General features: G+C 42.4%; 2 protein-coding genes across 3 annotated transcripts; one reads left to right on the top strand and one right to left on the bottom strand.

The window, feature by feature from the left end:
• The first annotated feature begins 296 nt into the window (after positions 1 to 296).
• rpl4 (ribosomal protein L4) lies at positions 297 to 5,483 on the top strand. Its single transcript, XM_083763779.1, has 10 exons — positions 297 to 375; positions 1,057 to 1,228; positions 1,567 to 1,673; positions 1,917 to 2,055; positions 2,344 to 2,468; positions 3,093 to 3,222; positions 3,876 to 4,032; positions 4,209 to 4,292; positions 4,793 to 4,913; positions 5,345 to 5,483. The coding sequence occupies exons 1-10, from the start codon at positions 373 to 375 to the stop codon at positions 5,414 to 5,416; spliced, it is 1,110 nt and encodes a 369-aa protein (XP_083619905.1). The 5' UTR covers positions 297 to 372; the 3' UTR covers positions 5,417 to 5,483.
• A 4-nt stretch (positions 5,484 to 5,487) lies between these two features.
• On the bottom strand, positions 5,488 to 15,100 carry map2k1 (mitogen-activated protein kinase kinase 1). Of its 2 annotated transcripts, XM_083763777.1 has the most exons (11): positions 14,875 to 15,100; positions 10,218 to 10,428; positions 9,742 to 9,888; positions 9,439 to 9,516; positions 9,156 to 9,207; positions 7,831 to 7,955; positions 7,002 to 7,209; positions 6,764 to 6,828; positions 6,560 to 6,618; positions 6,385 to 6,430; positions 5,496 to 6,312 (listed from the first exon to the last, which is right to left on the bottom strand). In XM_083763777.1, the coding sequence occupies exons 1-11, from the start codon at positions 14,955 to 14,957 to the stop codon at positions 6,199 to 6,201; spliced, it is 1,188 nt and encodes a 395-aa protein (XP_083619903.1). In that variant the 5' UTR covers positions 14,958 to 15,100; the 3' UTR covers positions 5,496 to 6,198. The 2 variants fall into 2 exon arrangements, with proteins under 2 accessions (XP_083619904.1, XP_083619903.1); XM_083763778.1 differs by lacking the exon at positions 9,742 to 9,888 and having other exon boundaries at positions 5,488 to 6,312.
• Positions 15,101 to 15,435: the final 335 nt, after the last annotated feature.

The following is a 15,435-nucleotide window of genomic DNA, read 5'->3' as shown; positions in this document are numbered from 1 at the left end:
TTATTATTATTATTATTATTATTATTATTATAGGAAAACATTGCTCTGCTCTGCACCGAAAGTAGTTCGGGGTATTTATTTTTCATCACGCTCCGCCAACGGGATAAACTAGTGCCACAGAGGATTAAGCGCAGACGTTTTTAGAGCTCGGACTTTTCTCTTATAATTTTTTTCGATCATGTTTAAACCATACGTGTATTTATCTATTATTGTATTGAAACACAAAATTGTCTTTAATCTGTTGGTCGGAAGTGGTGCTTCGCCGCAGCGGATGCATATAGCACTGAGGTTGCAGCATTTACTTCCTTTTTACTGTGGCCGCCATAGCGTGAGGAGCGTAGTTCCCGGCGAGCCGTAAAATAACTACCCAAAATGGTGAGAATGTATATAAATGTGGCGTTCAAATATCATATGCCGTCTGTGGTTGTTTTTTGTGTCAAACCGAGCAACTCTTGTGGGGTTTTTGCGTAAAACAATACTTCATAATTTAGTTTCACAGCGTCTTGAGATGCGGTGAGCAATGCTAACTAGAGGAGCCATTTTGGAAAAAATGAGCCAACGTTACACGTGTGGTTATAATGATACATTGTTAGCATGCTAGTTAGCAGTACGCACTATGCAATTGTTACAAGTCTCTTACGATTTCCATGTTCGCTATGTATACGATATGTAGCACACTTGAGTATGTAAGCCATTGCGAATCATGTAAGCCAACAATTTGACACGATATCTTCGTGGTAAATGTTGGCATTTCTTAGCTGTCAAGTTTACATTCATCGGAAGGCTAAGCCAATACACGATGTCGAGTCGTCGGTGGCATAAAATAACTCGCCACTTGAAGTTTTCTAGACTATGGTTATACATATTAAGCAGAGGAAATACACATTTCATTATGAGCAATGATGATCTTCCACAATCACGTTGGTCCGTGTTTCTGAATCCTGATTTTAATGGAAGTACTGAGCTATTGAGATATGCAGAGGAAATGCACAATGCATGTTTAGCCAGTCTGACTTTTAGTTGGGCTTTCAGTACTGTGATCTGTTCTCTCCTTAGGCTTGTGCCAGACCGATGATCTCGGTTTATTCCGAGAAAGGAGAAACTTCAGGCAAGAATGTTCTCATGCCAGCGGTGTTCAAAGCTCCAATTCGCCCTGACATTGTGAATTTTGTGCACACTAACATGCGCAAAAATAACCGTCAGCCCTATGCCGTCAGTGAGCTGGCAGGTGAGCAAATGAGTCAATTTTGTTTCCTTGTAATACTATATATATAAATTCAATACAATTCATTGTTGGATTACCGTGTTGGAAAATATCCTGTAGCGTGCAAACTTGCAATGATGGTGTAATTTGCGTCTGACCCTGATCAGTGACAGTTGCCTGCTGTCTCAAAGCTGTGAAAGGGTGTTGATGATATTAAATTCTGAGCAAGCTCTACTGAAATTGCAAAACGCCTTTTTAGTTTTCACATGGACACATTTTTACACTTAAGTTATTAATATGAGCTTAAATACAATGTGCAATTTCTTTTAAATCGAATGAAATTTCGAAATTGTATTTTCCAGGTCACCAGACCAGTGCTGAGTCCTGGGGTACAGGAAGAGCTGTGGCCCGTATTCCTCGTGTGAGGGGTGGTGGAACCCACCGTTCTGGCCAGGGAGCCTTTGGAAATGTATCCTTAAACATGGTTATTGGGAAACTATTGTCGAGAGAATAAAATCAGTGCAAACGCTAACATGCAAGTAACCTGTGCTATGATGGTGTAATTTGCGTCTTACGCTGTGACCAGTGACAGATTGCCTGCTGTCATAGGCTGGCATAGATGGCTGACGAACACTGATTCTGAGCACATACTTGATAAAGGTTTTACAGAGTGATGGCTTTGTGTCATATGCTTCCTTAACCTCACATTAAGATGTGTCGTGGAGGCCGCATGTTTGCCCCCACTAAGACCTGGCGTCGTTGGCACCGCAGGATCAACACAACCCAGAAGCGCTATGCCATCTGCTCTGCTCTGGCAGCCTCTGCCCTGCCTGCCCTGGTGATGGCAAAGGGTAAATCTTAACTCAGTATTGGTATAATCTTCATTGTTGGATTACCGTGTTGGAAAATATCCTGTAGCGTGCAAACACTGAACTTGCAATGATGGTGTAATTTGCGTCTGACCCTGATCAGTGACAGTTGCCTGCTGTCTCAAAGCTGTGAAAGGGTGTTGATGATATTAAATTCTGAGCAAGCTCTAATGAAATTTCAAAACTCTTGCCCTTTTAGTTTTCACATGGACACATTTTTACACTTTAGTTAAATAAAACTGTTATTCATATGAGCTTGTCTGTCATCAGGACACCGTATTGAAGAGATCCCTGAGGTCCCACTGGTGGTTGATGACAAAGTTGAATCGTACAAGAAGACCAAGGATGCAGTGCTTCTGCTTAAAAAGCTGAAGGCCTGGAACGACATCAAGAGGGTAAGTCAAAGTTGGAGCTGTTCAAATTTGATTAATTGGTTTCCACTTGTGGTCCATGTTTCTGAATCCTCCTGATTATTAGGAAGTCCCGAGTAGAGTTCTCATCGGGCCTGAAAATTAAGGCCCGGCCTTAACTGATCAGGCCTGAAGCCCGACTTATTGGCATAGATTTTATGCCCGACCCTAAAACATTGGGTCGGGCCTGGTCAGGTTTGTGCAGAGTTTGAGAACTCTGGTCCTGAGCCATGCAGCCAATTTATGTATTGCAGTAAGATTCCTGCGCCATTTAGGTGTGAATGCTTGTGAGCAGTAGTGGTGATATAAATCAATGCTGTTTGTGCAGACTGTGTCCATGTGACAGTGTTTATTAATGTCCCATCTTTTTCCAGTGAAATTAGTGTTTATAAGACTATGGTCATACTCTATTAAGCAGAGGAAATAAAAATTTCATTATGAGCAATGATGATCTTCCACAATCACGTTGGTCCGTGTTTCTGAATCCTGATTTTAATGGAAGTACTGAGCTATTGAGATATGCATAGATAGATATACCAATACCGTGTTTATTAATGTCATCTTTTTCCAGTGAAATTGGTGTTTATAATTCATTTTTCTCCCCACAAGGTGTATGCCTCCCAGCGCATGCGTGCCGGTAAGGGTAAAATGAGGAATCGCAGGAGAGTCCAGCGCAGAGGACCATGCATCATCTATAACCAAGATGCCGGTGTCACCAAAGCGTTCAGAAATATCCCTGGTGTGTTTTAAGTAAAGTTTGTCTATTTCAGTAATCATTAGCACCATTAATGAGCAATGATACGTTTCCACTTCAGGTCCGTGTTTCTGAATCCTGATTACCATGAAGTTCTGAGCTATTTAGATGTGAAAGCTTGTGCCTGTCCTTAATACCTAAAAGTACTTAGACTAAATTACTTGAAGGGGTGGACCCCAATGAAGCTGGCAGTTTCAGCTGACTAGTGTGCCATGGACTTAATTGGCCTGAACTACCTGCATGTACCTCAACAAGGAGCAGTGGTTTCCAGTTGGCTGTAATTAAGGAAGTACCCACGCAGCAATATTAGATCTATACAACCTGTGCTGTGATGGTGTAATTTGCGTCTTACACTGTGACCAGTGACAGATTGCCTGCTGTCATAGGCTGGCACAGATGGCTGACGAACATTGATTCTGAGCACATACTTGAGAAAGTTAACAGAGCCAGTATAAAAACATACTATGCATCATCTAAAACCAAGATTCCGGTGTCACCAAAGCTTTCAGAAATATCCCTGAAGTTCTGAGCAATTTAGATGTGAAAGCTTATGCCTGTGCTTAATACCTAAAAGTACTTAGACTAAATGACTTGTTTTGTGTTAGACCTCATAAATATAGCCACATTTATGTTCTTAGGGATCAACCTTCAGAATGTGAACAAACTGAACCTCCTGAGGCTCGCACCTGGTGGACATGTGGGCCGCTTCTGCATCTGGACAGAAAGTGCTTTCCGTAAGCTAGATGAGCTGTATGGAACTGGGCGCAAAGCTTCCTCCCTGAAGGTGGACTACAAGTGAGTGTTGGAGTGGGGGAAGTTGTACATTGTAATGTATTGCAGAAAGTTATAGCACTTGATAACTGAGCTATTTATCTATGCAGAGGAAATGCAGTGCATGTTTTAGGGGCTTTCAGTACTGTGACACCTGTTTTTTGCTGAAAGATATAAAAGTTGTCAAAACCTTTTTTCAGTCTCCCCATGCATAAGATGACCAACACTGACCTGAGCAGGATTCTGAAGAGTGAGGAGATCCAGAAAGCACTTCGTGCACCAAAGTAAGCGTCCACAGATTAAGGTTGCAATTTAAAGCAATGAGTTTCCACTTCGGTCCATGTTTCTGAATCCTGATTATTGGGAAGTCCTGAGCCATGCAGTCAATTTATTTTACTGGTACATGTATAGCAGTAAGATTCCTGAGCCATTTAGGTGTGAAAGCTTGTGAGCAGTAGTGATGATATAAATGCTGTTTGTGCATATTGTGTCCATGTGACAGTGTTTATTAATGTCTCATCTTTTTCCAGTGAAATTAGTGTTTATAAAACTATGGTTATACCTATTAAGCAGAGGAAATACAAATTTCATTATGAGCAATGATGATCTTCCTCAATCACGTTGGTCCGTGTTTCTGAATCCTGATTTTAATGGAAGTACTGAGCTATTGAGATATGCAGAGATATACCAATACCGTGTTTATTAATGTCCCATCTTTTTCCAGTGAAATTAGTGTTTATAATTCATTTTTCTCAAATTCTGATCTGTTCTATGTGCATTGCAGTAAGAAGATCGTCCGCAGAATTCTGAAGAAGAACCCTCTGAAGAATGCCAAGATCATGTGGAAACTGAACCCCTATGCCAAGACAGCCAGGCGCCGTGGCATTCTCCAGCACGACCCTAGTGTAAGTCAACAGCCAGTAGATAAACCAGACTAGACTTACATATTCTAAGTTCCTTTCCTGTAGATAAGGCCAACTTTAGAAGGGGTGGACCCCAATGAAGCTGGCAGGTTCAACTGACTAGTGTGCCATGGATTTAATTTGCCTGAACTACCTGCATGTACCTCCTCAACAAGGAGCAGTGGTTTCCAGTTGGCTGTAATTAAGGAAGTACCCACGCAGCAATATTGGAACTATACAACCCGTGCTGTGATGGTGTAATTTGCGTCTTACACTGTGACCAGTGACAGATTGCCTGCTGTCATAGGCTGGCACAGATGGCTGACGAACATTGATTCTGAGCACATACTTCAGAAAGTTAACAGCTTTAACTTTAAGCTATCTTGTGTAGTGTATCATAATACTATATATTCTAAGAATAACTATCTTCACAGGTCAAGGCCAAGATGCTGAAGCCCAAGAAGAAACCAGTCAAGAAGTCAGCTGCTGCATCTTTCAAAGCATAAATTGGATCATAAAGACTGTTGGGTTCAATACTGACTTAAAAATAAAAACATGTTTCAAATACAGGTAGTTCAGTTGTCAAAAGTTTAATTCATAACATTTTCACAAAAGCGAGCAAAGACATGGCCTGGGTTACTCTAAAGCAGCATGGTGTTTAACAAAAGGCCAACGGCAGTTGCAATACAGGATCACTATTTAGAAAATGGCTTTCAGACAGACCTGTGGTGCAGCCTATACGATTGTTCAATACTAAATTGAATTAACTTGGCAAGTAGCTAACATACTGAATCCAAGTGATTGTACAGCTAGTCTGGGACTGTTAATAATACATCTTGATGACCAATCTTATTGGTGCAGCATGTAACTATTGGCAGAACCTTGCATTTTGAAATTTCAACTTGTTTTTGACACCGTATCGTACAAGAGTGAAGCGAAGTAGTGGAAATGGCAGATCTAAAAGTTCAACTTGTGAGCTTGCATTTTAGATTTTCACATTTCCTAATTATGCAGTTGTGGAACGTGTATGTATCTGGTAGGACACGGAGTGGTTGATTAAAATTATTTGAAGCGGATGGTGGATTGGATACTAGAAGTAGATGTGCCACCGGACGATCTTTATTGGACATTGCGTTTCTGTCAAGAGGGAGACGAGGGAATATCCAGTTGAGTACTTGGGATTTGTTATCCCATAATGGATCCAGTCTTTAGGAGGAACATGATTTTTGGGAGGCAGTTGACTGGCAGAACCACTGAATGGTCAGTTTATACATGGAGCACAAACAGTTCACATGCCTCCACTGTGGGTTGGGGTTACTGGTTGGTTGAGTCCAATGGTAATACACAACCAGTTAGCAAAATCAACTTCCTCTGCTTCGGATTGCTTGATGAAGGGGTGGACCTAAAACAAAAAAGTCATTTTATGCATGTAGAACATTAAATGATTTGATTGACCAACTTAGGCTTTACCCACCGTCAGATGTTTCAAGTCTGCCCGTTCTGCTGGATTCTTTATCAAACTGTAAAAGAGATTCAATTAATGTACTGCAAAGTGCAGTCTTTGTTGACGCCACTAGATGGCATGTAAATTGGAGTATTTGATTTAACATTACAATTGAGTGCTGCCTAGATATCTTTATCATTCATACCATTTATTCACAAAGTCTTGGAACTCTGAGCCAAATATCCCTGGCAGCTTGGGTGGGGGCTGAAAAAGAGGGGCTCCAATCAGCAAGAACTAGAGCATGATGACGTCATGCTGACAAGCAAAAAAAAATGGCTATGGCTAAATCAATTCAGTTCAGCTCACGATCCTGACTTAATGTGCAAATTCAGCAGGAACATCTACACACCTCATTGACTATGTAGTCGAGCAGCTCAAAAATAGCCATAGGAGGTCTGCTGTCTGGTCCATACGCTGGTGGAGAACATCACACTACAGACATCAATCTCAATATTTGCTTTTTGTTAAAGTGATTCACCAAAGATGATTGATGCTAATGGACGAGTCTCTTCAGAAATTCATAGAGCTTGCAATTTCTATGTACAGCAATAAACAAGATGTACTGTATTTGGAGCTTGCAGACTTACAGCTGCCCGGTCGCCCGGGGGGATGTGGCTTTGGAGAGGATTCACTGGAGGCTGCTTCCCCCTCCACTGGGAAGCCAAATATCTGTTCCAGCTCCTTGGCATCAGGCGGTGGGATGGGGAACCGCCCAATGGCCATCTCCACCAGGGATAGACCCATGCTCCATATGTCTGACTGTACAGAGTAATGTGTACCCTGTAGGCGCTCTGGCTGTGTAACACAGGAAGCAAGCTTATTTTAAATGGCCATTTCAACCTGTAGCCTTGTTGGAGTAAAGTTTTTTTCAAGAGACGTGGATGAACATTTCTGCATCTTGATAAATGTAATGAAAAGTGGCAGAGAAAGGACATGCACTAGCAAATATGCACTTGGTGAAATAAATTCAGTTGAAGATGCAAAAGTCATTCTATGACTGGTCTTAGTGCTCCAATATCCGCCTGCTTTGGCGTTATAACAGTATTTTGGGTAATGTGCTCAGTGATGTGAGGCATTAGCGGTGCCAGAAATGTGATTTTGGCTGGGCAAGCAAAGGGTGCACAGCATGCCCCCTTGAGACATCACATGAGACATTAGTCTTAATACGGTAATAACAGTCAGAGAGCATTCAGCACATGTCATGTTGTGCGCAGAAGCTGTGATTTATGGACCAATATAAACAATAGATGAGCAAGTGGGCAGCAATTCATCTCCTCAACAACACCTACATCAGAAGCAGTACATTACATGCTGCTACACAAACCAAAACCAGACAACGGTGTCGCGTTTGAGTGCAGAAGGAGAAGGTGCACTGTGTGTGTGTGTGTGTGTGTGTGTGTGTGTGTGTAAACTCACAGACATATAAGACCGAGTGCCCACAAAGGAGTTGGCCATGGAGTCTATTAGCTGTCCGCTCACCCCAAAGTCACACAGCTTGATCTCACCACGGGAGCTTACTAGGATGTTTGAGGGTTTGACATCTGAAAAGAACATACATTATGGTATTTTGGAGATCACAGCGTGCAACAGCCTTCACCATAGAAACAAGATTCTAACATGAATGCGATGTGAGTCAGCCATATCTTAATCTCATTCATATTTGAGTAGAGAAAATGTATATTTCAAATACATGTAAAAGGGGAATTAAGGTGAATATGAATCAAGTTGTAGTTACTGAGGTATAATTAAAGCCTGAAATTCTTAATTCACAGAGTAACTTCAAAGCAACGTTTATCTTTATTTGCATTTGCATCATGTTTGCATTTTTAATTTGCTGTGTTTTCCTTTCTCAATGCGTTAAATGTATAAACAACGCAGTGAAATCTATGGTGTTAAACTTATACTTTACGCACGTTACTGCGTGCGTACGTGCATGTGTGTGTGCGCACTGTTCTTTTGGGCACATGTCGGAGTCACAGCGGAGACGGCAGCGCAAAAATGAATCAGCCGTTTACAATATGTACTCCCATTGATGATCTGATCATCATATTAAATGATTATGCATATGACATGTTAGCTACAGTTACATAGATCATGCTGAGATAAACATGTTTGTTTAATTTTTAAGTATTTATATTTAAACGAGATTAAGAAAGTCCTCACTCCCCACACACAGTGGCAGCGCTCTATCCATGTTTACGCCCAGCCCACATAGTAGTTTGCTTCATTTCCTTTATTTAATGCGGATTGCATTCACATCTGCCATGAATCGAAGTCAGGTGCGCTTGGAATTTGGAAGGGAAGCGAAACCCCTGTTGTTTGGCGAACTAGAATGCGCTTGTTTGATGCGCTCCAGAATTCGAATGAGCCTTCACAGTCACACCTGCCAAACGAAGCGAACTTTCCGACAATACGCAGCAGGATTAGTTTTAATCACAGTAAAAGATCCTGGTGTGAAGGCGGTCTAAATGTTGCCTTTCTAAAGGCTGACCAGTTTTATAAAGGGCCTTTAGAGACAAAAAGCCCAATTAATTATTCCAGTAGTTCCCAAAACACGGGTCCTCAGGCACCCCTATTAATACTGTTGGTTGTCTATCTTACCAGGAAGTCAACTGCCCATATGGAATTAACAACCAGAAACCAGCATAAAACCAGCAGTACCAATAGTCCTGTACTACCAGAGGGCACCACTGCATTATGTAGTCATACTGTATCTTTCAGTACTTGAAATCACTACTAACCTCTGTGCATAATCTTATGTTTCTCTCTCAGATATGCCAACCCTTTAATGACCTAGAAAGATCAATATTACATATCAGTGCCCACATAGGATATAGTGAGATGCATTTTATAAGAACACCTTGCATTCTTTCTCAGCTATCAGGGGTCCTAAAACTACATACAACATATGCACCATATACAAGTCCAAAAGAGATGAGAAACACTGAAAAATATATTTCTCATGTTGTGGGTATGACTATGATACAGTATACTTCTGGTGGGCGGGGTATCAGAGTTACCTACCGCAATGCTGACTTTGCCAAGTATCTGCTCTGGGATCTTGCCTGCTTTCTTCAATGACTGATCCAGAGAACCACCATCCTTATAACAAAGAGAGGACAAGAAGCAGGCTCTTTCAACTTCGAACTTTCAAATACCACTACATACCATCTGTTTTGCATGTTTTTTTGCTACTCCATTGCCAACCATTGTAATGCCATGATTGCTAATTTAATTTCATCATTGTACTTACTTTGGATCTACAGATAGTGTAGCGGTAGCCTACTAAAATCAACTACATCAGTTCAAGTAGTTAATTGCTCATACCATGTGTTCCATACAGATGCTGATTTCTCCATCACTGTAGAAGGCCCCGTAGAAGCCCACAATGTAGGGGGAGTTACATTCATGGAGCACTTGCAGTTCTCTGATAATCTGGTTCCTAATTGCTGGTTTTATCTCCAGGTGGATCAACTACAACAGAAAAAACACAAGGCTATTATTGGACTTCTATGGACTGGCCTGCAGTACACCGTTCTAACGGACCAGAAGTGGGGCCACTGTCTCATTTGTGGGCATGAAATGTGTAGTCCCAGTGTGTCTCTATGGACAGATACAAGTGAAGAATGACAGGAAAGAGAGACGGGGGAGACATGCAGCAAAGGTCATCATGAACGGGACTCGAACACGCAATGTGCTGTCAGGCCAGAGCCTGGCTATATGTGGCATGTGCCTGGATCACTAGGCCAGCGGGCGCCCCTCAGATGGGGAACTTTGATATGTTCCGGAGCTCTGTATCTCACCTTCCTGGCCATGATGAGACCAGATGGTCTGTGGGAGACCTTGAAGACCACTCCTCCATTGCCTGCTCCCAGCTCACAGATCTTCTCGAAGTCATCATCCTTCAGCTCGCCCACTTTCTGCTTCTGTGTCAGGAAGGCTTCCAGACGTTTCCTCTGCTGCTCGTCCAACTCCAGCTCCTCCAACTTCTTCTGCAGAGCCTCCAAGTTTGTTCTGGCGGACAGATGCAGGGAGGATGAGAAATTCATTCAAGTTACTTTTGGTATTTGGGTGAATTTACAATCTTACATAAATTCAAAAAGCACAGTTATTTATCTCAAATCTAACCCTTCACTGTTGAGGGATGAGTAGACTCAATTTGAGTGAGCATCTGGTTTACTGGTATACTGGTATATGTATATGGTCAGTGCAAGTGACATTAGAGTCACTTGCACTGACCATATACATATACGTTCTCCACCACACTAATTAGCTATACTATAACATAAAACACTATGCAAACGCACAACTTGCTGAACAAGTACTACTATACTTCATCACCATGACAAAGCTGTTGTCATGGTGATGCATTTCCTTTAGAAGCTGCTCTCGGAATTATCTCATGTGACCTGTTGCTCTCCTGCCTTTCTGTCTCCTCCCACGGCTCCCAGAGCATATTACTAACAACGCAATCCCAATCTCAGGTCTGAGCAGGTCCTGCTGGCTGAACAGATAGATCCCCAGAGACAATCCGCAAGCAAACACGTCTTAACTGTTAACATTTCTACTACTCCAGACCAGCAGACTGATCTCATAAAGACCCTCAAAGAATTATTGAAAAAGGTAGAAAGTAAAATAGTAAATGGAGCATATATAGCGCTTTTATCCAAAGCGCTTTTCAGAGATTGTGCATTACATTCACCCATTCACACACATATTCATACACCGATGGCAGAGGAAACCATGGGCACCAACCTGCACATCGGGACCAATTAGGGGTTCACGGTTTTGCTCAAGGACACTTTAACACCAACTCTGTCATTAATGATTCATTACTAAAGTAATGATTAATAACCTTTTAAAAAGCCTAGTCTGACATGATGTGACATCCCATTTGTGGGAAGATGTTAATGGCAATCTTCTCGCTGCAAATCGACTTCCCAGAAGAATCATGCATGCTGATAAGAATTCTTCACATCAAAAACATCCAAGATAATCTCTCATCTTCTGAGAGGCCTACAGAGAGGCAAAACCAATTTTCACTCATTTGAGTGCTGCTGTTCTGTATTTGCATCATAACATGTTCTGCTCATTAGATGATAATAGCATTGCTCCGTTTTTGTGGTAATTATGCTTTTTTAATCTCTTTGAAGCTTACCACAACTCAGTGGAGAGCTGCTGTAGAGGATGCATCTCTTTTCTGCATTCGCCAAGGAAAGGGTTAAGTGTTGTTATTTTCTACAGCGAGCCTGCATATCCATGGAGACGAGGTGCTGAGCTTGGGGGGGGGAGGTGTGGGTGGTGTAGGCGTTTATTCTAGAGGACCAGAGCTGGATGTAGAGGAGGCAACAGATAGGTGCCTGGCAGCACTCATCCTCTCCACAGAGCATACAATAGCTGCCCCGCCACTACTCTTACAAGTGCACGAGGAAGTGAGCATGACGCAGGCCCTTATTTGTGTTCCATCAATGCCCAAGGACATCCAGCCGATCTCAACTCGCAACATATTAATCTTCACAGCCTCGTCTAAGAAGCACCAGAACGAAAATCATAAGTAGCCTTAGCTTTTGTAGAAAATTATGGGCCTAAAAAGTGCATTGTACACAAATGCAAACAGGTGTAGTAGGACTGGTGTCAGGCATAGATAAGCATTTAGCTTCTTGCCTGTGCCCTTACAGCCATCATTACATTCCTAGTGTTGACTTGATATGGCTTACATGTTTACATTTTCTGAATAAAATATTACTGCTACATTCCTTTGTGTACTGGTAAGAATCTAGTTGCTACAGATACTGTCGCTACAGTAGTGGTTAATCATTGGTTAGTTGATTTCCTTAGCCCTCCCTGTATTACGTGCTGTGTGTGGTCCAACAAACAGCGAGCTGGGACTAAAATCTGTCAAAGAGAAACATTACTCTTCATCCCCACTACTAATGATACAGATTATAATACATTCACGATGTGATCTGTCAAGTTAGTACAAATCAGCTCTTTCTCCAGACAATAATGGCATCACCGTTCCGGGATGGCTGCATACGTAATATTATTGTAAGTGGAGCATTGTGATGAATGTCACAGTCCATTTGTACGTGTCTCAGAGCGGTTAAGAGTCCCTGAGGAGGACACAGCCCAGAAGAGTGGTCCCCCAGTCCAAGTAACCTGCTTCAGATATTGCCTGGCATTGCCTGCTGAGACAGCTGCTTACTGATGTGCCTGTGTGTGCCTGTGTGTGCGTGCGAGTGCGTGCGAGTGTGTGCATGCGTGCATGTGTGCTTGTGTGCGTGCGTGCTCGCTCGCTCGTGTGTGCATGCGTGCGACATGCACAAAGCAATTCAGCACTATGAGTCATCTCTGATGTGTGTAACAATCAACAACAATAAACAAACACCTCTTTTTTAGTAGCCTCTCAGACGATTGCACTGTAGACTGGAAAATAGGGTTTACTAACTAGTTCAAGAAAGTTACTGTAGGTTTCTGGATATCCTGTCAGCAATATGCCAGACTGTCCGTCTGGCTACCACAATAATATGACAGTATTACTGAGCCGAAGAGGGGAATTAAGACTAAGCCACACACACACACACACACACACACACACACACACACACACACACACACACACACACACACACACACACACACACACACACACACACACACACACACACACACACACACACACACACACACACACACACACACACACACACACACACACACACACACACACACACACACACACACACACACACACACACACACATTAAAGTTTGTAACTTCTACTTTTATTCCTGCCAGTAAAACTTTGATTTAAACTTTGTTGTATGATGTGTTGTGAGCTTGTAAATATATGCTATTTTTGGCGACCGACACCGTCATACGACATAATATAAATTAAGCAAGAGGGATTCCCGAAAGCTCTGTGTCAACTTCCAGAGGACTGAATCAGAGAGTTCCTGTTGTAACATTCCGCTGCTCAGCCGGCCACAGCCTGCCCGGCAGCACAGAAGGAATGCATTCTGCTCCAGCCAGTGGCGCCGTCAGGACGTAAAAAGTGCGTGGGGGGGAGGGGGGGTCATTATTCACATTGTTGTGTATTAGCCCGTCTGACACCTTGATCGGGTTGAGACTAAGAGCAACTGCAGTCACTGCACGTATGCAGCCAATACACGACGTCTAGCGCCGGTCGGGATAAATAAATATCACTATTGGGGCATCCCCCAATAGTGCGGGGACATTCAGACCCAGATGAGCCCTCCTCCGGCACCTATGGATCCAGCCATATACATTATGCTGCGTGGTACAACTCCAGAGCAAAGGAAGAGAGCAAATCATTTACCAGATGTATAGCAGCATGCTTTCCGTTGCTGAACTTCCTATATAGAAGAAGCTATTAAGTACAGCAATTGAGCACTATGGTTTTCTTTGTAGGGAAAGTGATTTTGAGAGGTTTTATATCTAATGTTATTGGAATAGGACTATAGGAATACGATAGAAAACTGTGTGTGTGTGTGTGTGTGTGTGTGTGTGTGTGTGTGTGTGTGTGTGTGTGTGTGTGTGTGTGTGTGTGTGTGTGTGTGTGTGTGTGTGTGTGTGTGTGTGTGTGTGTGTGAGGTGTGTGTGTGTGTGTGTGTGTGTGTGTGTGTGTGTGTGTGTGTGTGTGTGTGTGTGTGTGTGTGTGTGTGTGTGTGTGTGTGTGTGTGTGTGTGTGAACTGAGACCTAGACCGCAGTGTCACAACAATTCATCATCTTCATTACTGTGATTCAGAGGATTGTGAAGGCAGCACACAAAACAGTATATTATTCTAAAGTCTGTACATGCAGGTTACCACACAGTTGGCTGGTGGAGTGAGCTGAATCCAACCTGACTATATTTTGCAGCTGTAGGCTACTCTTTGCAGCTGCACGCATGATAGTTTGAGTGCAGAACATTCAGACTGAAATAAACTTGTCACTTGTTGTTTGTTATAGGCATTAGGCAGCTAAATTGGAAATTTCAGCAATATAATGAAACCAGTCCAAGGTTAATTGTTGGTATAGAAATAATAATAATAATAATAATAATAATAATTATTATTATTATTATATGTAGGCACTGCAGTAGCCTACAAGTCATTGAAGTCAGCCACGATCACACCTGACCGCGCGCGCGCCACACACACACACACACACACACACACACACACACACACACACACACACGCACACACACACATACACACACAAACGTACTGGAGCAGAGCACACAAAAACACACGCGCGCAGGTGTACATACATGTTATAGTGACTATAGTGAGACATCTTGTTTGAAAGATGTCACACACAGACAGTCGCAGATTGTTCTCTTTTACAGCGTAGCTGGCTATAGTGGCACTGGCTACCGCATGAATATTAGCCATACCCTTCATTCACAGGGCAGTATTAAGTATATATGCCTATTGAAAATGAATAATACTCACTCCGTGGCCCCGGTGCCGTTTATAGCATTCCCATCGGGAATCGGGTTAAGTTGGATCGGTTCTGGTTTCCTCCTCTTCTGCATGTTCTCACAATCTGAGGTGGAAATTCAGAGACCGTGAGCAGTCTGAAAAATAACCCACGTCGGGAGGCTAGATTTGGGATGAAATTAATGCAACTGTTGGTTGGTGTTATATCATATGATTAGTATCGTCTATCAGACAGCAGTACTGAGTGGGTGGATCAGGGATGTGAATGATCCTGTCATCCTGATTCCTTGGATGGTACAGTACGTCACGAAAATTACTTTCGTCTTCCGGACAGCATGGTTAGGGAAAGCGCTACCTCTGCTGGAAATCAATCGAATCAGCATCCTGTAGAAGACAAAAATCTATGAAAGTTTTAGAAGATCATTAATGATAATCATAACTTGATAAGAACAATAACGGTAAAATATGCTAGGCATTGTTCAGGGAGTGATTGTGATGAAGAATGAACAAGACGTTTGGTGTGTTAGAATAGTATTCCAAGGCCTATATATTTCCGAGTAGACAGATACAGAC

Source organism: Protomyctophum parallelum (genome assembly GCF_964188405.1).
Source record: "Protomyctophum parallelum genome assembly, chromosome: 4".
Lineage (NCBI taxonomy): Eukaryota > Metazoa > Chordata > Actinopteri > Myctophiformes > Myctophidae > Protomyctophum > Protomyctophum parallelum.
This window is presented reverse-complemented; position numbering and strand designations above follow the sequence as displayed.